A 20,165-nucleotide genomic window follows, 5' to 3' on the forward strand; every position below is an offset into this window, starting at 1 on the left:
TCAGGAAACGGAGGAAAACGAATGCATTGGAAATAAAAACAAACTCTGGTTTTCATTTGCTTTCTTTGGAGACACAGGGAAGGACATGCGCAGTGTACCGGAGATCGCTCCCTGTCCATGACGTGGAACGGGAGAGTCCCTTAGTTGTGTTGAAAAAAATTGGTTTTACACAAGTAGGAAACCAGCGAAAAATACATACATCTGAAATAACAGCGTTTCCAGTGGTGATTGAAGTATCTCCGTTTGCGAGTGCACTATTCACGTTCCAACCCAGGCATTTGCGAGGGCGCATATTTGGGAAGGATCAGGGCAGGATTTAAACGGGGCTTGTGGGAGAATAATGATGATCAATGTTAATGAATGGTATAATTCTTACCACCGTGTGATGTCTAAATGCTGAGGCATATGTTTGTATGGAGACGCCCGACTCTTTCTCAGCAGATCTCACATTCCTGTATACCCCTGTCACAAGTGTTTCAGTCGTCATCTCGTAAAAAGGAGCATTTTGTGGTAACACTCAACGAATGCTTTCTCTGCGCCGAAAGTGTTCAATGCCTTTCCTTGTTAAAACATGCTCTCAGCTGTCACTGAAGACAACAGCGAATCACATGGCTCGTCTCAGAATGGAACGCAACTTCTCACAGACTATAAAGGCCACTTCAAGTAAAGCAGAGGGAGACTGATCGGAACACCGCTTTGGAGCAGCACGGAATCTTTCCCTTTATTCTGCAGAATAAATATCTTCAATATTCTCAGTTTTGTTTCCTTGTAGCGGGCAGATTAACATCACCGACCACGCAGGAGAATTTCTCCAACTGGCTGGCATGCTCATGCTCATACTAATATTTCGACCTGAAATTCCAAACGCGTAATGAGTGGAAAGATCCATTCTCTTTGTTCACTAACTCAGTTCATGAGAGTTGAAGAAATGTTAACGGACTGGAGGCAGTTAAGGTAAAATAAATGAAAGATAAGAAAAAATTAAAAAAAAAAATATATATATATATATATATAATGAAAAAGATTATAAAATGAATAAAATACATAATAAATAATTGTTTAATTTTTCTAGTGTGTTGCCTGTGTGCTCTCACTTACTGCTGCAGAGCAAAGTGTCCCTGTGGGTCTCCACGCTGGATGCTGTAGGTGACGGGGTCCCTCTCCCGATCAATCGCCTAAGCACACACACACACACACACATACACGCACACGCGCACCCACACCCGCCCATACACACGCACAAACCCACACGCACGCACACACACACACACACACACACACACACACACAGACACACACACACACACACAATAATACACATTAACACCCAGCGGTGGTTGTGTACAAGTGCACGTGTGTTTATGTGCGTTTGTGTTTTTGCCTCTTCACATGTCTGTACCTGCAGACTGAGCAGCGTCGCCCCGATCCTCATGGCTTCACTGATCTCCAAGCTATACCGTTGCCGTGGGAAACGGGGAGGGCTCTGGTTGTTAGGAGGCAAAACCTCAATGTAGACGGTAGTGATGGAGGACCTGAATGGATGGAGAGAAGGAGAGATAGAGAGAGAGGGGGTGAGGTGAAAACATCACAACAATAAAACATAGGCCAGACCAACTGTATGAAAAGACAGACAGATGCACTCTGAGACACACAGACATGTAGTTAGATAAACTGAATACCAGGCAAATAGACAGACAGTTATGAACTTGAACTTGAACTTAGACGGACAGACATATAAACAGTCTGTTGGACTAAGAGAGGCAGACATCTGTTAGACAGACAGAGAGAGAGACAGACAGTCTGTTACAAAGACAGACAGACAGACAGACAGACACAGACACACAGTATAGTCTGTTAGAAAGACAGAGAGAGAAAGGCAGGCAGACAGACAGAGAGGCAGACAGGTAGTTCAGAAGGTAAAGTCATCCATATCAGAGAGGCTGATATGACAGGGGAAGAAAACAGATTCCAGGTTGAACAGACTGAAAAGAAGAAGAAAGAGGGAGAGAGAGAGAGAGAGCGAGAGAGAGGGAGAGAGGAAGAGAGGGAGAGAGAGAGAGGTGAGACAGGGAGAGAGGGAGAGAGAGAGAGAGAGAGAGGGAGAGAGCGAGAGAGGGAGAGAAAGGGGGAGAGAGAAAGAGAGAGGGGGGGGGCACATCAAGACCCCGTCTGTGGACTGATCACAGACAGAGCGGGGAGAGAGTGGGAGGTACAGAGCGAGGGGGAGAGATTGAGGGAGAGAGAGAATGGGACGGAAGGAGGGGGACTGAAAAACAGAGAGGGGATAGTGAGAGGGAGAGGTGGAGGAAGGGGCGAGAAAGAGAATGGGGGAGAGAGAGGGAGAGAGGGAGAGAGAGTGGGGAGAGAGGAAAGAGGGGGGGGGGGATGAGGGTTGGAATGGAGGAGCGATGGAATGGACAGGAGGGAACGTCGGGGGGAAGACGAGGGAACAGACTCCACATTAACACCGAGGTTCATCAGACGAAATGCAAAGTCCTTCCATGTCGATTCATCCTCATGACAGTTTAACATGACTTCTCCTCTCTGGTTCTATCTGTTTTTAATCACTGCGGTAAATATCACCCGTCCCTGGCGGTGGCGCCGTGATCATACTGTCAAAGATGTTTCTCCAAATCCTCCATGTCCGGGCGCGCGCGCCTCATTTCCTGCGCTCGGGGGCGACTTAAGCGGCTTTGGCGGGCTGCTAAACCTGCGCAAATTTAACGTCTCCGTTTTCACATTTTCCGTCCGTTCCCCGTCTCGGCGTCTCAACTCGGGCCGTAACCCGCGAAAGGGAGCTGAGCGGCGGCGGCGGTGGGCGGGAGGCGGGCAGGGCGGGCGGGCAGGCGGTGGGCGGGCGGCGGGCAGGGCGGGCGGTGGGCGGGCGGCGGGCAGGGCGGGCAGGCAGGCGGTGGGCGGGCGGCGGGCAGGGCGGGCGGTGGGCGGGCGGCGGGCAGGGCGGGCAGGCGGGCGGCGTGGGCGGAGGCCAACCGACAAACATCGGCTCATGTGTTATTCCTGTGATCTCGGATCGTCTGGTCTGGTCGGGTCCAGACAGATAAATATTAAACACACCCCCCCCCTGGTGAGAGGGCCGACAAACACATAAATCTTCAAGGAATCAAAGCAAAGAGAGAGAGAGAGAGACAGAGGGAGAGAGAGAGAGAGAGAGAGAGAGAGAGAGAGAGGAAGAGAGACAGAGACAGACAGACAGACAGATGGACAAATAAACAGACAGGAGAGAGACGGACGGGAAACAGTCAGACAGGCAGACAGAAGCGAGACAGACAGGAGACAGACAGAGAGGCAGACAGACAGGAGACTAACAGACAGGCAGACAGAAGACAGACAGGCAGGAGACAGACAGATAGACAGACAAGTACAGCTCTGAATTCGAGTCTTTTCGTCCTTAATACCTGATGCACATTTACCCTGAAGAGCTTTTTTGGGGCTTTCCGGTCGCCTGAGCGGACGTTGACAGAGATTAGAGCGTTGGATATGTGAATTTTGAGCTTTGAAAAGACTTGAAAAGCCTTGTACACGTGTCGGAAGATCCCAGAGGCCGCCTTCCACAGCCACGGGCATATGGAGGACACTTTTGGAAAGGGCTGGAAATAGAGGGGACCATGGTCCCAGTTTTAGATCCTGACCCAGACCACCACTTTGTTGGCTATGCTTTTACAAAGTTGAGATATGCTGCTAGGGAGTTAAAGTTACTTCTTCCCTTTAAAGTGTCGTCATCAAAAAGGTTTTAATGATGATTCCAAATAATAAATACAATTTGGCTGAGATCGGTGAAAAAGGGCATTTGAAATGAGTATGTTTCTATATCGAAATTATGGGAACCTTTCTAGAAGCACAATTAAACAGAGGTTTTAACCAAATCCATACATTCCACAGCTCCTCAAAATTTCCGTTGGCGTGGAAAAATATCCAAAAGCTTCTCGACAGCGGCAGCGTGTCCACATGGGCTGATCACGGCCCAGTGTGAGCGGAACAGTTGATGCTGTTGATGCACCGTGACAAGGGCCAGAACAATTAAGGCCTCATCATTCGGTTTCAAACTCGTCCAAAGCCATGGTCACGCACAACATCTGGGTGCCCTGCGCCGAGCGGAGCACACTCGGCTACGTGGATGGGAGCTGGGGGCTGGCGAACGGGTAGGGCGTCTGGTCGGCTGCGGCAGGGCCTGGGTTCTGCGCCTGCTGCCGCGTCATGCGCCTGCACATGGCAGTGGGTTGTACGTGTGCGCTCCTGGGGGGCGGGGTCTCCTCGCCCTCCCTGGGACTGGGTTATGCTTCTCGGGGCCGGGCGTGGGGGTTGCTGCGCGGGCTTCCGGCTTCCCTGGGGGCCCGGGGGGGGTCTTCTGTGGCCGCAGTTTTCCTGGACATAATTTTTTCCATTGGCGTGGAAAAATATCCAAAAGCTGTTCAGCTTCATAAAAAATAAAAAAAATAAAAATAAAAGCCTTAGTTTACATAATGCTTATATATTTCACTCATATTTTACTCATGGTTTTACATGTATGCACTGAACACCAAGACAAAGTCCCTGTTCGTGTAAACTCACTTGGCAATAAAGACTATTCTGATTCTCATTCATTAACTGTTTTTTCATCACATGTTGTCGTCTGATGTTTATGTTTTTCCATGTGTATGTTGTTGTTTGTTTCTATGTTTATGTTTTTCCGTGTACATGTCGTTGTTTGGTTTTATATTTGTCTCACCCGTGGCGATTCTCCCCTCTTGGAGTAGTGATCAGTTGTTTATAGACCCAAACATGGTAAAATAGTTCTCCAAAGAGGGGGGGTGGTGGTCGGTCTGAAAACTGTGTTCTTGTCGTCCTCCAGGTCGTCCACAGGACAGAGTTATTGCAGCAGTTCTTGATGATTAAAGAATGATAAAAAAGAGTTTCATTGAAGGTTGAGAACTTGAACTCCACTTGCAGACTAACGCTGTCCTGGATGCAATAGCACAAATACTTTTTGTTGTACGTCCAGCACGCTGACAGCACAGAAAAAAAAAAAAGATTCGGATCCGCGATGACTCAAAAATGACCAAATAAAAAAGAAACATAAATGTCTAAAAACTTTCAACAAAAGCTCTCTTGTGTCAGGGGAGCCATTTCGGGGGCCCTCACAGGCCTCGCAAGGCCGCGGTGAGGACAAGATGGGTGGCCTGGGTTGTGCCGAGCCAAAAAGAAAGGACAAAACAAAAAGAAAAAAGGAGCGAACCGAGACGGCAAAAAAAAGTGAAAAATATCGAACCCAAACCTGAAATGAAAATCCCAAGGCTGACCCAGCTCCGCCAATCCGTGTTGTCTCAACGGGGTTTGGACGGCGTCTCAAGTTCAACATAACGAGGGGGCCAGAGTGTGAATTAGACAACGACAGACAACTTTTGATGGCCAGCGGCCATCTCCAAACTGTTGTTTTTACCTGTTTTGAGGTGTCAAAGTCTTAATTGAGGGAAGGGGGGATCAGAACCCCGGGATTGGGACCGTGGAGGTCGATGGAGAACCTGAAATCCCGTAACCGAGTTTCTGACAAATCCACCACCACAATCCTCTCTCACTCTCTCTATCTCTCTCTCTCTCTCTCTCTCTCTCTCTCCCTCTCGCTCTCTGGAAGACTGAACAATATGTTTGTTTACGTTACACTGCCTCGACTTCACATTCCTTGTTATATTTATGATCCATCTGCCAGACGCAGATAATGAGCGACCTGCTGCTCGCCCCCAGGCAGCCTCAGCGCCGCCGGCCGTTAAGTCCGGTCGCTCTTTGCTTTACGTGGATGGCTTCGTCCTTGGAGGAAACCCTGCGGAGGCGTGACTCCAAAGCCGGGACGACCGTCCGCCGGCGTGCTTCCGTCTGTCCGTCCGCACGGAACGCCGCCGTCCATTGATTTTATTTATATTTTTTTAACCTGAACCTTGTTTTTTTTCCCGCCACTGGGAGGAACTGGGGGAGAATCCGGAGCCTCGCACCACGGGTGCCACAACGGCCGCATTGAAACCTGCGTTGTCCCCCGCTGATCGGTAAATAAGGTTTCCGCAGAAAATGAATAAATCTGAGTTTTCCTTTCACTTAACTCGGTATAAACTGAACACAAGTTGAGTCAATGCAAGTCAATCTTTTGCGGTGGTCTGAGGCTTCGCCCGCACAGATGAGGCCTGATCTTAAAACTAAAATGACATTTTTAACCCGGACGAACTGAAACTTGTCGGTTTAGAATAGTCTCAGACTTGCCGAGTGAAACGTAAATTGAACCTTTGGATGAGTGGGCGTGGCCTTCAGGTGGAGCAGGTTGATGTGGACTCAGACCAGACAGGAGGAGCCCACCGGTCCTCCATCACCTCGCTCCAGGACTTCCTAGTCTGGAGCTCATTCGTCCTGGGTTCGATTCCTGCCTGGGGCGCTGTTGGCACCGTGCTCCGGGAGGGTTATCTCCTAAATAGGAGCCTTTCTGTGCGGAGTTTGCATGTTCTCCCCGTGCTCACATGGGGTTTCCTCCACCTCACGTCAGTAAGGACCCCCACCAAAAACATGCACACATCATGGTCCGGACAGCGATGGACACTCGTCACCAGGTCCCCGGGCGCGTCCACGAATGTTGCCCACTGCTCCTGGCTGCCCCCCCGCAGGAAGGACAAGCCAGGATGGGTCAAATGCAGAGGCCTCATTTCACCGGCCACCATCAAAAAGCATGTGCATCTGTGTGTGTGTGTGTGTGCATGTGCTGTAGTGTGGTGTGTTATAATTAAAGATTCTTCTTCTTCATCTTCTCATTTGTCCTCAAATCAAGCAACGTGGATTCAATGAAGTAGTATTATCTTCGTCGTGATTTAGATTAAACCCTGTCGGCGAAACCGCTCCAATATCAACTTGTCCAGTGCCAATTCGAAACTGTACAAACTGACAAAACACATCAGTTTTACATTTGAGTCACTGTTTATCAGACTTTTCGCTTCGGCTCCGTCACAGTTAATGGTTTTTTGGGTTAGCGGTGGTTCGGGTGGGGTAAGGGTTGGAGATCTAAAAGCCAATGGCGTGAGCCTCCCTATGCGCTATGTCACGTACTCCTACTGTGTTATTGCAACATTGACTCTGTTGTAAAACTCAACTGATATTTCTTCATAATTTTTTCAACCTGTAAAATGAGGGAGTCTGCGGAGCGGACGTTTGGGGACCGGCGCTGAGAAGAGTCACTCGAGAAAGCTCGATCTGTGAAGTTCCTCGTCGCGTATTGATTCGGCAGCGACGGAGCCGCGGCAAAGGCGGCGAGTGGGAAGGAAAGAAAATCGATTTTGAACAAACGCTATTCGAGCCGTATTGAGAGAAGGAAAAAAAAAAGAAAGGGAGAGGATGAAGGGAGAGGCAGAATGATCCACGCTACAATTTTTACAGTTACCAGCAAAACACGTGTTGGCTTGTCTTCATACATCGTCCGAAAAAATAACCTTCTGTGACTTTTGTCTAGCACTGTGAAGGGATACTCCAGTGCAGAATGCTAACTAGGTTAGCCCAACCCAAGGCCGCAGAGGGGTTTCGGCTAGCCTAGCTCCCGTGACATTAGGGAAATGCGCCTTCCAGCATCTCAAACGTTGAGCTATTCAAGCCGGACGAACCGCCGGGCCCAGTTCAAACCCAATGAACCAAACCGAACGACTCTTTAGGCTGAGCGACTCGTCAGAAGCCGAATCTGGGAAAAAAACAAACAAACAAAAAAAAAAAAAACAGAGTCGGAGCTTTCATCACTTTCAGACTACGCTGCTGGTAACCTGTCTGGAGCCGATGAGTCAGACGGACGGGTTCGGCCTTGAAGTTTTGATCTGGCAGCACGAGGAGCCCATTTCGGTGGTTGGACAATCCCACTGCATCTCCGGAGCTCCATCGTTGGGCGAAGTGCTCTTTCTACGGCCGAGAGACACAGCTGGGAGCGAGGACCTGTTTTTCTCTTTCTGTTTATTTGTGAAAGAGCAAGGACTCCGCATAATACTTTGGTAAAACTCAGACCGTAATGACTGTGCTATGAAGGCCGGGCGGAGGGGAAGCACCTCGCAGAGCGTTCCGCTTGCGCTCATGAAATCTTCACTTGGCAGGTCAATGGGGGCTGCCGGGGAAACGTCGGCGGAAAATGCGGCAGTCAAAGAGCGATCGGCGACTGGGAGAAGGTCAATGTGCGGCGCTCCAGACAGCGGCGGGGCAGAGATATGGACGGGTTGCAATGGCCTCCCAAATCTTTCTGCGTGAACTAAGGCGTTGATGCGGTTTAAGAAAAAAATTAAACGTGATTCAAAAACAGATCATATGTTGTTGTTTTTTTTCACGCTGTCCCATCTCCCCAACGATAACATCTTATTTAGTTCTCTCACATCATGCTGCACACTTTTATTAATAATTTATATATCCAAAAATAAAACATGAAAAATCCATGTGCAAAGTGAGCCAAATAGGAATTTAGACGTAAAACAGCACATACAGTGTGATGCTGACTTCCTATCAGTTTGCGTGTTCGCTATTCATCAATGCAAACCCTAGTAAAAAACTGTTGATTTCCATCGTTTAGAACGGTTCATAGCGACAACCTCGCTGGACGCAGAGAAACTTACCACTCTGCTGCAGCTTCTCACGGGCCTTCAATGCAGCCCGAAAACACTCCAAAAAGTGACATTCAATTTGCGGAAGGACAATGTCGTCACTCCTTTGAGTGTATCGCTTGAACACGTTTTTCAGTAGCAGTAACATTTTATTTCAAAACGACTTTACCGCAGCACATCCAGAGCGTGGTTCTCGCCTCTGACGTGAGCGTGGAAAAAGTCGATATCCCAGGGTCAAAACCTTGAAAAACCTGATAAAATGTACAGTTAATCAGAACTTGCCCACCCAGTGTAACATATGAAGACTGGGGAAATATTGTGGGATTCCCATTTTAGAAAGACTGTTTTGTCGATCTGGTTGACAAACAGTCTCACATGCAGACGAGCAAGACGAGAAAAGCACTATATAAATGCAGACGGACAGACAATCTGGCAGACAGACAGAGGACCTGGTAGGCAGACCGACAGAAAGAGGATCTGGTAGACAGACACCCACCTCCTCTGGGGTTCAGGGCTGTTGTCCATGGCCTCCACAGTCAGGGTGTAGCTGCGTCCCACCGTCAGATTCACCCCCTTCACCACGCTCACCACCCCAGTGCTGGACAGGACGAAAAACTCCAACAATGACTGACCGTCGTAGTCACAATAATAACACATTCAAAACAGCGACATTTACATTAAACAGTGAGGAAGGCGGCACTCATTAATTCAATGCGATTGATTATTACTATTCATATTATGAAGGAGCCAGCACAAATCTTCATATATACTGGTTTAATTCCACAGTGTTTCAGCTGTGAACCAAACAACCGTCACATACACAGGCATAATAATAACAACGATGCTTCAAATAATAATTAATAAACAAAAAAATAAATACTAAAATAAATAAATAAACAAATGAATAAATAATGCCTGTGGCTGAAATCTAAATGAAGATTTGAGGTGTGGTTTCTCCTCATTGATTCCGTGCCACCGTCTCTGCACCGTCAAGATTCTCGATTCTCCATTCATCACATTCAGTCACGCTATTTTCTACGGCGTTTTCAGTTTTTGTTATTTGAGTGCTTGACTGATCCCAATGTTCACAGCAGCTCCACTTTAAAATAGGGCAACGATAATAATAACAATATTAACAAGTATAACAGAATAAAAAATACAATATGAAAGAATTAAATGGCAACATGCAAATTGATTCCAAAAAAATATGGAGTGCAAGATGAAAGATAAACGATAAAAAATTGAATTGGCTGTTACAATAACCTAGTGATAGACAATATGTGTAAACATAGAATTAACAAAAAATAAATTAAGCCTAGAAAGAAGAATTGGCAATAATATAATACCACTTAAAAAAATGGGAAACATGTCCAGAGTTAAAAACACACCTCGTCAGCTTTCTAGGGATTCAAAATAATTGACTAAACAGCATAAAACAGAGTGAGTGATCCGGGTGCGTACCTGTTGTCGATGAGGAAATGTCCCTGGTCGCCCACCAGGATGCGGTAGATCACCTGACCGTTGGGCCCGGCGTCCTCATCCACTGCTGAGAGCTGAGGACACGAACGCACAATTACACACACACACACACACACACACACACACACACACACACACACACACACACACACACAATTATAATCAGCCATCATTAAACCACTGTTTATTAAAATATCATTGATTGCGTGCCCACACACAACAAACAAATGTGTGTATGTGTTTATTAATATTCTTAATTTATACCCTGTTTACCCATAAAAATAATTTCGCCACTATTTCCGTTTAGAAGTATTGTTTTATTTTTTGTATATATTTGTCTATTTTTTTTTAAATTCGATATTGACTTTACTTTTTATTGTTATTTTATTCTTATCGTACTGATATTTCAGTCCCGTTCAGCTTTTTCGCTTCTTAAACTGCACCTGCAAGACGCTCTCCCGCGGCATCACGTCAGTGTACAGGTTGACGTGGTAGGAGTTGTTGGAGAACGTCGGCGTGTTGTCGTTGGAGTCCAACACGGTTATCGTCACGGGAACGGGGACGCTCTGCTGGACGCCGTCTGACGCCACGACCTGGAGAGAGAGAGAGAGAGAGAGAGAGAGAGAGAGAGAGAGAGAGAGAGAGAGAGAGGGCAGAGGTGAGGTCTTTGACGATACCTCATTCACATTAACATTTCATCTCCCCACTTCAGGCTTAAACTCTTTGCTGTTGACCGCCGCACCCCTGACTTTCTGTCCCATGTTTCCTGCTGAACTAGACAGTCAATTTTTGCCCCAGTCATTCACCCCGAAACAGAAGATTAACTCAATTAAAGTAAATTAAACAACCTTTTTGACCTTTTACCCCGTGAAGTCCGAAAATCAGCAAAACGCTCCTGAAAATGAACAAAAGGCTCCACTGAGGGTCATTAAAGGGGACCTATTACGCTTTTCCTTATTCTGTGATAGATGTAAAATGTTACACTGTGGGAGGTTCATTATAAGGCGTGGCCAAAGTCTCAAATAATGAGGAAGACTAACGACAAAGTAATGGCTGGGAACAGAACACCACGGTTTCCGACCGCTCTGAACGCACCGTTTCCAGGGTTTTTTTTTTCTACTCTCTGCACGAGCTGACGTCCGCTCCATCCCATCCACTGTGTGTTTCTCCAAACAAAACCCATGAAAATAGTGGGGGGGGGGGGTTATTCTTTGTGTATTTATTTGATTTTATTTTCCTATATTTTCATTTTCATTATTTACATAGTTTACATGAAACAAAAGATCCCCGCCTGCGAGAGTCCTGGTGCATCGCCGTGCGGTGTCCAACAAACCGTCGGAAGTCGGAGAAAACTTTTAAATGAGGCCTCGTAGATCTTATATGAGATCCAGCAACTGGATTGCTTATTGCTCGCCTCAAATTTGCTCAGAAACAGATTTTGGTGGAATGACAAGGTGGAATGAATGAAGGTTTACCGAGTAAATGAAACGGAGCCCGGAGAAAAGCTCAAACCCCATTGGCTCAGAACTCGGGGCTTGGCTGCTCGTCCACAATTTTAGCTCCACCCACTGAAACGGGCCGTTTTGGAACAGGATGGTATAGGGGCAGGGTTAGAATGGCTCGAATGCATCATCCGGGGTGGTATTATCAGCAAAAATGAAAAACTTCAAAAACATGTTTTTGGGACCTCGGAGACCTATATTAACTTGTGCAAAAATCAGAATAATAGGTCCCCTTGAACATAAAACCATTTAATAGAAAGTCAATTCTGAAATAAAATGCGAAATCGCTTCTTTTTTGTTTTAAAGACATGAATGCAGCATTGCCTGCGCTGCAAAACAAATGGCATTCTTAATGACGTACTAAAACTATTTATATGATAAGTCGTTCATAAACGAATTATTTTTTGACTCTATCTTAGTATAGATTTATTGTAGATGTATTTTCAATCGCTAACACACGGACCTGCTGTATGGTTTCCCTGCAAAATGGCCTCCAAGAAGACGGACGGACAAACGGACGGACGGACAGACAGACGGACAGAATCATAAGGACGTAGAATGAGAATCTTTCTGCTGATGAACCAACTACTTCACCTCATTTCCTTGGCCTGATGGTGTAATGAGCCGACGTGGCTGTTGGGGCTGAACTGAACGAAAGGCGTCCGCGGCCGCCCGGCCCAGGCTTTGCCCTGGCTGCGGCAACCGTTTGGGAAGAATGCTTGACGCAGCCTTAATTCCTTAATTCCTTCACCTTAGACTGACATAAACAACATCATGTGGTTGCCGGGCAGTTTTATACCTGAAATGTGTGATTCCGACCGACGGTAGGGCGGGGCTTTCGTTACGAGTCTCGTTTCCCCACCTCCCCCTGAGCCGAGCCCGGGGGAACGAGGGGACTCTGTGAAACTCCCCAAGGCCGGAGCGGAGATAAATAAATAAATAAATGTAAAAAAAAAAGGACTAAAAGAGGGAGGAGCGGATCGGTGATGGAAGTGCTGCCGCTCCGTCCGCGCTGGCACGCCAGCAGCGCGGCGCCCTGCTTTTTCGATTTATTGCTTCCTGCAAAGGACGTCCATTGATTGCGCGTCGCGGAAAAGACAGCCCAACCCCCCCCCCCCCCCCCCCCGGCGCGAAACTTCTCCAAAGTCGCTGGGACGTACGTCTGGGCGATGAAAGCGAAGAAGAAAACTAATCTACGGGAGGAGGGCTGTCTGGGGCGGGGGTGTCTTCCTCCTCGCCATCGGTGTGGTTCTCAGTTGATTTGTTCCTTTGTTTCGCTTTGGGGTGGGATGTTCTTGAGTTGCTGTTTTTTTGTGTGTAGGCGGTGTATATTTATATATACACACCACCCACACCGTCTGAATATCCACTCTGTCCAAACTGTAATATTGTGAGAGGTGCAAAAGGAAAACAAGTACTTTAAAGCGCTCTCCCTTTCTGTCTCTCCCTCTCTCTCCCTCTCTCTCTCTCTCTCTCTCTCCCTCTCGCTCGCTCTTCCTCTCCCTCTCTCCCTCTCTCTCCCTGAATGCCGCCTGAGAAGAAGAGGAAGAGTTAAAATTAACTGTGGAGAGAGACCACAGTTCGTTTTCTCGTACTCTTCTTCTCAGGCGGCATTTGGCTCTTCTCAGACAGACAGACAGACAGACAGACAGACAGACAGATAGATAGATAGATAGGGAGACAGATAGACAGACAGATAGACAGATAGATAGACAGATAGACAGATAAATAGATAGATAGATAGACAGAGAGACAGACAGACAGAGATAGATACAGATAGATAGAAAGACAGACAGACAGACAGACAGACAGAGAGAGAGACAAATGGACAGACAGACAGACAGACAGACGGATGGCCGGACAGACAGACAGACATACAGACAGACAGATAAATAGATAGATAGACAGGGAGACAGACAGACAGAGACAGATAGATAGATAGATAGACAGAGAGACAGAGAGACAGACAGAGACAGAGATAGAGAGACGGACAGACAGACAGACAGATGGACAAGACGGACAGACTGGAAGACAGATAGACACAAGAGATGGACAGACAGACAGACAGACGGACAGACAGACAGACAGAGGTGGATTTGCATACATTCTACACGGTGTTAAAAGGCTCATACTATGGTAAGTCACCGTCTGTCTCAAGAGTCCGAGGGGTTCGATACCTCCAGCGGTGGTCTCCACATGAAGATTGCCCCCCGTCCTCCCATCGACCAGGAGCCTCAGACCTCGCACCAATTTTCCAACTTTTTTTCCCAACTCTGAAACCGCTTTATACATAACACGCAAAAACAGATCTGAACCCCCTCAGAAACATGCCTAGCCGCCATCTTGTACCTGTGGGTACAAGATAATAATAATAATAATAATAATAATAATAATAATAATCATAATAATAATAATAATAATAATAATAATTATTATTATTATTATTATTATTATTATTTGATTTATTTATTTATTTTTATTATTCAAGGCACAGTAGTTCTATGGATGGATGCTCATTTTGTCCTGCCTGAGTTTTATGCAAATGAGCCCAACGATGGCCTGGAAGCCACCCGAAAACTCCAGTCAAGTCTTGGACGGCAACCAAAGAACCCGGGAAGGAAGTCAGAAGAAGACAGACAGAAAGCACAGCAGCCGGGGGAGGAATTTGGTGGAGAAAAAAAAATCGAAAATGAGTCGGAGCTGCGGAAGAAAGGCGACCAGCATCCACGCACCCCGGGGGGTGGACAAGTGATCCGCAAATGTGCATTTAGTCCCACAATTAAAGCGTCGCTTCAAATAGCTTATAAAAGAAAACGTCACGGCTGTCACGAACGGATCACCCTCCGTCCACGTCGCCATGGCGACCGTGTTGTTTTGATGGTGATTCGAAGGGAGATGTTTGTTTGTATTGAAGAACCCAAGAATCCAAGGGCGGGGAAAGAAGCGGCGGGGAGACGGGAGTGCACGGAGCAGCAGCCGGAAAAACACACACCATACCTATCCTACCTTTCTTTTCCGATTTTTAATTTCTTATTTAAATTCTGCTCTTATTCCCTTCTTTTTTAAGTGATCAAGCAGCCCTGTGCCGCGCGTGGTTTGGCGTCGTTTCCGGTGTCACTTTCTCGCGTGCGTTTGTCGCGACAGAAACTCAGGAGATAGAGCTGGTCGTCTAGTAATCTAAAGGTTGCTGGTTCGATCCCAGGCTCCTCCTGTTAGCATGCTGTAGTGTCCCTGAGCAAGACACTTAACCCCTAATTGCTCCTGATGGCTGCGTCTGGCGGTGTTTGAATAATTGTAAGTCGCTTTGGATAAAAGCGTCTGCTAAATGTAATGTAATGTAACGAAAAACCGCGGCGCCGCCGGATTCGCCATTCAGCGATCCGACCACGACTCCGAGAGCTGTGCGGCGGGCGCGCGGCACCGCGGTCGGGTTCTCCGCCGGGGGGAGGTCGTTGGGCGGTGGCCGGCGAGGGACGGTGCGGAGCGGGTCCCCACACGAGCCGCGGGTATTAAAAAACGTTTGACTGCTCGGGGCTCGCTCTTCCGCTCTGCGTTCAGTCCAGTATATCGAAGTATATCCGTTCAGTATATATATATTAAAAATAAATGAGGACTCTCCGTCTACTCCCCTTTCGCACAAAGACGAGAACGACCACCTTCGCCGGAGCTGGTGGTGGCCTTGTGTCCGTCGACTCGTCTCTGAACAGAACGGCGACGCGGCGCAATCCACCATTGTCTGGACCGATTCCCTCCGCCGCTCGCTCCCTCCCTCCCTCCCTCTCTCCCCCTCGACGCCGGGACGCCGGCGCCGCTCTCACCGTGATTGCCTCCTGTTCTCCGCCTTTCAGACGACACGGGCTTTGCTTTTTGAGGGTCCATTTACGTTATGAGCCACAACCTCGTCTGAAGTCTCTCTTTCTCTTTCTCTCTCTCTCTCTCTCAGGCTTCGGGGGGGGGGTTTGGGTCGATGCGGAGCGAGTTTAGAACCCGGGTCCCCGGCCTCCGTTTGTTTACCTCTTCTTGCCAATGAAAATGGATTAAAGAGTAGAGGTGGGTTGTTTGGGCGACTATGCCGGTTCCGGGTGGAGAGGCTGAGTGTGTTGCTTAACTACATTAGGGTGGAGTGTGTGTGTGTCAATAGTCTTTAGTTCTTCATTCTGTCGATAGCCATTAGACTTTTAGTCTGTTACGTCTTCAGCGTAACAAGGTGTGGAGCAGGTGGACAACAAACAGGAGCGAATCGATCCTTCTGACAGTTATTGGAGGGCCGGTAAGTTGGTTAGACCGTCTCTCTCGGCCCGACTCGTTGTCTTTCGGGCGAGACGCGAGGCCCCGACTCAGCCGCCCGTCCTCGCAAAGAGAGAATAAATGCGTTCGGAGTCGGTGGCTCCACGGGAAAAAACGTGTTATCCACCGCCCAGAAAAATTGGAACGATTGAAAGAAATCGGCGGGTATAGAAAATTTTAAAGTCACGAGGGGGGAATTTTTTTTTTTTAAAAGGAGACCCACAGCTGATCCCTTTTACTCCAGGTCTTCATTCCCCAAAAAAACGCTTTATCCCTAAATCCGGGCAGTTCGCTGAGCTTATTTCACCACCTGGTATTTATATAGTGTTTAGGGGAGGGATGACAAAAAGTCGGGCCACCGTGCGTCGTCCAACCCCGATGAAGCCCCAAAAGAAATCCCGACCACAAAAATGGCGAGAAACTGTCTTTGAAAGGGTCGCCCACAGTTCCTTCCACACATTTCGGGGCCGTTGCTTCCTAACATGAATAACACGGTTGGAGACAAACCACTGAACTGCCGTTGCATAACACGGATCGCAGAGCAGATTGCGATCCCTTTGTGAAATCGTCAGATTCCCCAGTAATATGTTTGAATACAAAGGGTCATTAAGGCGAAATCTAAACCAATTTTGGAAAATTGAAATGGTCGGAGACGAGTTATCGTAATAAACAGGTGAGTTTTCATCAGTCGGGGCGAGGTAAATGAACCGTCTACCCAAACGTTTGTGTTCCAATTATTTCCATGACTATAAAGCGTCAAGTGCAGCCCCGATGCGGCGACCCCTTTCCCCACCGAGGCATTTCGGGGGCCGGTTCGGAGCCGGTGCCTAATCTGTGGATCCGGTTCTTCGACGGCAGAAGAGCCGGTTCTGCAACCGGAAAAGGGGTTCCAGAGCCGGCGTCCCTTCCAAGCTGGGAAAGAGCCAAGAAAGCGCTCACGTCAGGGGCTGGGGGCGGGGATTTCTCTCTTTTTTTTTTTACCGCTTCAGCGGTGCCACGTTCATGGACGTGAAAATTTGCCCCGGCAGCGAGGCGGAGCCGCAAGGGAGCTCCGGGCTCCACAGACTTCCACGGTTTTCAACATTCACTACTAAATTGTTGTCACCACTATTGAAATACTACTAATAATATTATTGTACTTGTTTTCAGCACTTTTATAGATGTTTATCATGTTCTGTCCAACTCATTACCCAATAAAAAAAAACTGCACCACGAAAAACATACAGCAATAATAATAATAATTATTATTATAATAATAATAATAATAATAATAATAATAATAATAATAATAATAAAGTAATTTAAAAAAAAAATAATAATAACAACAAGAATAATAATAATAGTCCCCTATCCTGATGAGAAAGCAAACCAGTTCTTGGAAGGTTCTCAAGTTGAACCGACTGCGAACCAGCACCAGCACCAGCCCAAGGTGGAAAAGGGGAAATAGTTACTTCAGCTCGCTCCCTTTTACAGAACAGTACACACACACACACACACACCACACACACACACACACACACACACACACACACACACAGTTCTTCGACATGAAACATACTTTTCACAAAGTAGTAAAGAAAAAAATATTGTTTTAAAAGCTTCCAGTCCTCTCTTGGAGCCAATTTGGCAGCGAGTTGAAGGTTTCCTCCAGAACAGAACCTGCTCTGTGTCCGGACGTCGTCTTCTCAGTTTAATTTCTCTGGCAGAGCCTCTCTCTCTCTCTCTCTCTCGCTCTCTCACTCTCTCTCTCTCTCTCTCTCTCTCTCAGATTACTGCACCTCTCTCCTCCGATCTCCAATCAATACATCACTCTGTAATTAACTCCAATATCATGGAGACTTGCGCGCCCTGAACGTGCACAACGCATGGGGGTTTCAGCCGAATGACGGAGGAAATGATGATGATGATGATGATGATGATGATAGAGAGAGAGGGAGAGGGAGTGAGAGGGAGAGAGAGAGGGAGAGGGAGAGAGAGAATGAGAGAGAGAGAGAGAGAGAGAGAGAGAGAGAGGGAGAGAGAGAGAGGGAGAGAGAGAGAGAGGGAGAGGCATCCATACTGTACATTTATGGACAGAATTATTAAAAAAGATACGAACATGATGAGATTCATTTCATCATGTTAATTAAATTTACTGATGAATATACGTTAAAATAATAATAATAATAATAATAATAATCATCATCATCATCATAGCAATAATAATAATAATAATAATAATAATAATAATAATAATAATAATAATAATAAATATAGCTGCAGGCAATAATACACAGGGTCCAGTTTAGTCGAGTTAGAGACGTATTACAGTTCTCCGGATCCTGTGCAACGATGTACGAGTTACATTTTTCCTATTTCTTCAACCACTCAGAGACGAAACATTTTATGCATTGATTCATGATGTCGCAAAGTGACTGCGTTCTCAAAGTAATGGCAATGTCCTTCAATTTTCGGTGAGTTTGTAAAGTCTTTCCTCATAGAATTGTAGATTGTGAACAAAACTCACACGCCAACGCGTATGAAACGTTCCTGTTGCTGTTTGGGAAAAGAAGTGGAAAAAAAAACACCAATGAAGCAAAATGTTTGCTTCATTGGTTTCATCTCCAGTAATGGTGCAGGGTTGTTCTCTTCTGCTGCTGCTACAGACAACATATCATCAAAGTGCTGCTCTCATACTTCCTGTACAATATATACTGGTTAGAAACATGTTTCATAAACATGCCATGTTGTTGTTTATCAGTTAATGTTTCATCTACAGTATATATAATATTATATATTGACTGTATATTTACAGGGATTAACGGTAGTAGTCCAACTTAAATCATTTTAGTGGTGACTTATTTACTTGGATTACATTTTCTATAAGTTACGTTTCCATGAAATGCGAAAAACGTTGTGGTATTTCTGTGAGTAATTGCCACCTCGCTGGATCTTGAACGCATCACTTAGTCCCACATTCGAGTGGACTCGTTGGGTCCCAAATTTTTGTGGATTACTGTTTTTCGGGTTTTTCATGAATCCGGCAAAGTAATGGGGACCAAAGAGATACAATTTCAACCAAACCGATCTGCAGACATCTACCGGGTAAGAAGGTACATAAATATACATATATATACAGAGTCCACGCCGCACACTGGACACGGTCCAGCTGGACGTTCTCAATGGGAATCTGTACATTTATAGTGAATAATATGATGACGTCATAAAGTGTCTTACTGTAAATCTCAGCTCCTACATTTTGGAACGAGACGTTTGACAGCTGAATATTTTGGGTCAAAGTTTTTGAGGTTTTCACTATTATCTGATCCCTATGTGGAGCGATTTGGATGAAGTATGAACCACGAGATCCTTGTGACATAGCGGTTTAAACGACACCTCAACTGAGTTCATAGTCAATTTTGTGTTCCAGATACTTTTAGCCGGGTTGGGCATATTTTGGTGTTAAATGCATTGGACCGTGTCTGTGATATCGATCAGATTTAGTCGGTTTTTCACCAATTTGTGCTCCGTATGTGGATCCATTTGAAAGGAACTTCAGCCACGAGGTGTTTGTGACATACCGGTTCAAACAAGACGTTAACATGTTCATGGCTTCTGACGTTCTTCTGTTTCAAATAGTTTTAGATTTCAAAATTCGGGCTGGACCCCGAATTATAATAATGATAACTCGCTAGATAATAAGACATTGTTTGATTTCGGACTGCAAGGGGAGTGAGTATACTTAAAAGAAGACTTAAAAAGTGGTAACCCCCCCCCCCCCCCCCCCCAAAAAAAAAAAAACAAACAAACATAAAAACAGCTTTGGACCAAAGTGCCCCACCCAACAATCAGCTTCATTAGATTAAGGTAAAAGTTCAAATCTTCAAAAACGAAAAACGAAATGGTCTGTTCCGACAATCTACCATAACATTCCATTTAAAAAAGGCGGCCACTATTTAAGGTCCGTACCTTGAAGGTGTAGGAGTCCTGCAGCTCCCTGTCCAGAGGCTGGAGCAGCGTGAGGTACCTCCTGATCCCAGACGAGGAGACGGAGAAGATGGTGGAGAAGTTGTCCAACAGGAAGTGGAGCTGAGGATCCCTGGTCTGAGAGAGATGGAGGGTAGAGAGAGAGCGGGAACGGGCGAGAGACGGGGAGAGAGGGGGAGAGGGAGAGTGTGGGTTGAGGATGGAGAGAGAGAACGCGAGCGAGACAGAGAGGGGGAGGGGAGGGAGACAGAGAAGGGGGGAGACAGAGAAAGGGGGGAGAGACCAAGTGAAAGGGGGGGGGGGACGGAGAAAAAGAAATGAAAATATCAACTTT

At 46.6% G+C, this 20,165-nt stretch overlaps 1 protein-coding gene across 1 annotated transcript in view; it reads right to left on the minus strand.

Annotated features, from left to right (window-relative positions):
• The window catches only part of LOC307245636 (protocadherin-15-like), a gene marked incomplete at both ends in the record, with an annotated part of 144,376 nt that overhangs the window by 59,566 nt on the left and 64,645 nt on the right, over positions 1 to 20,165 (minus strand). The window contains 6 exons of the mRNA XM_080021282.1: positions 1,099 to 1,175; positions 1,400 to 1,532; positions 9,094 to 9,195; positions 10,059 to 10,150; positions 10,520 to 10,669; positions 19,814 to 19,948. Coding sequence (XP_079877408.1) covers positions 1,099 to 1,175; positions 1,400 to 1,532; positions 9,094 to 9,195; positions 10,059 to 10,150; positions 10,520 to 10,669; positions 19,814 to 19,948 — 689 coding nt within the window. The remainder of the gene's footprint in view (positions 1 to 1,098; positions 1,176 to 1,399; positions 1,533 to 9,093; positions 9,196 to 10,058; positions 10,151 to 10,519; positions 10,670 to 19,813; positions 19,949 to 20,165) is intronic.

Source organism: Zeus faber (assembly GCF_960531495.2).
Source record: "Zeus faber genome assembly, chromosome: 20".
NCBI classification, from domain to species: Eukaryota; Metazoa; Chordata; class Actinopteri; order Zeiformes; family Zeidae; genus Zeus; species Zeus faber.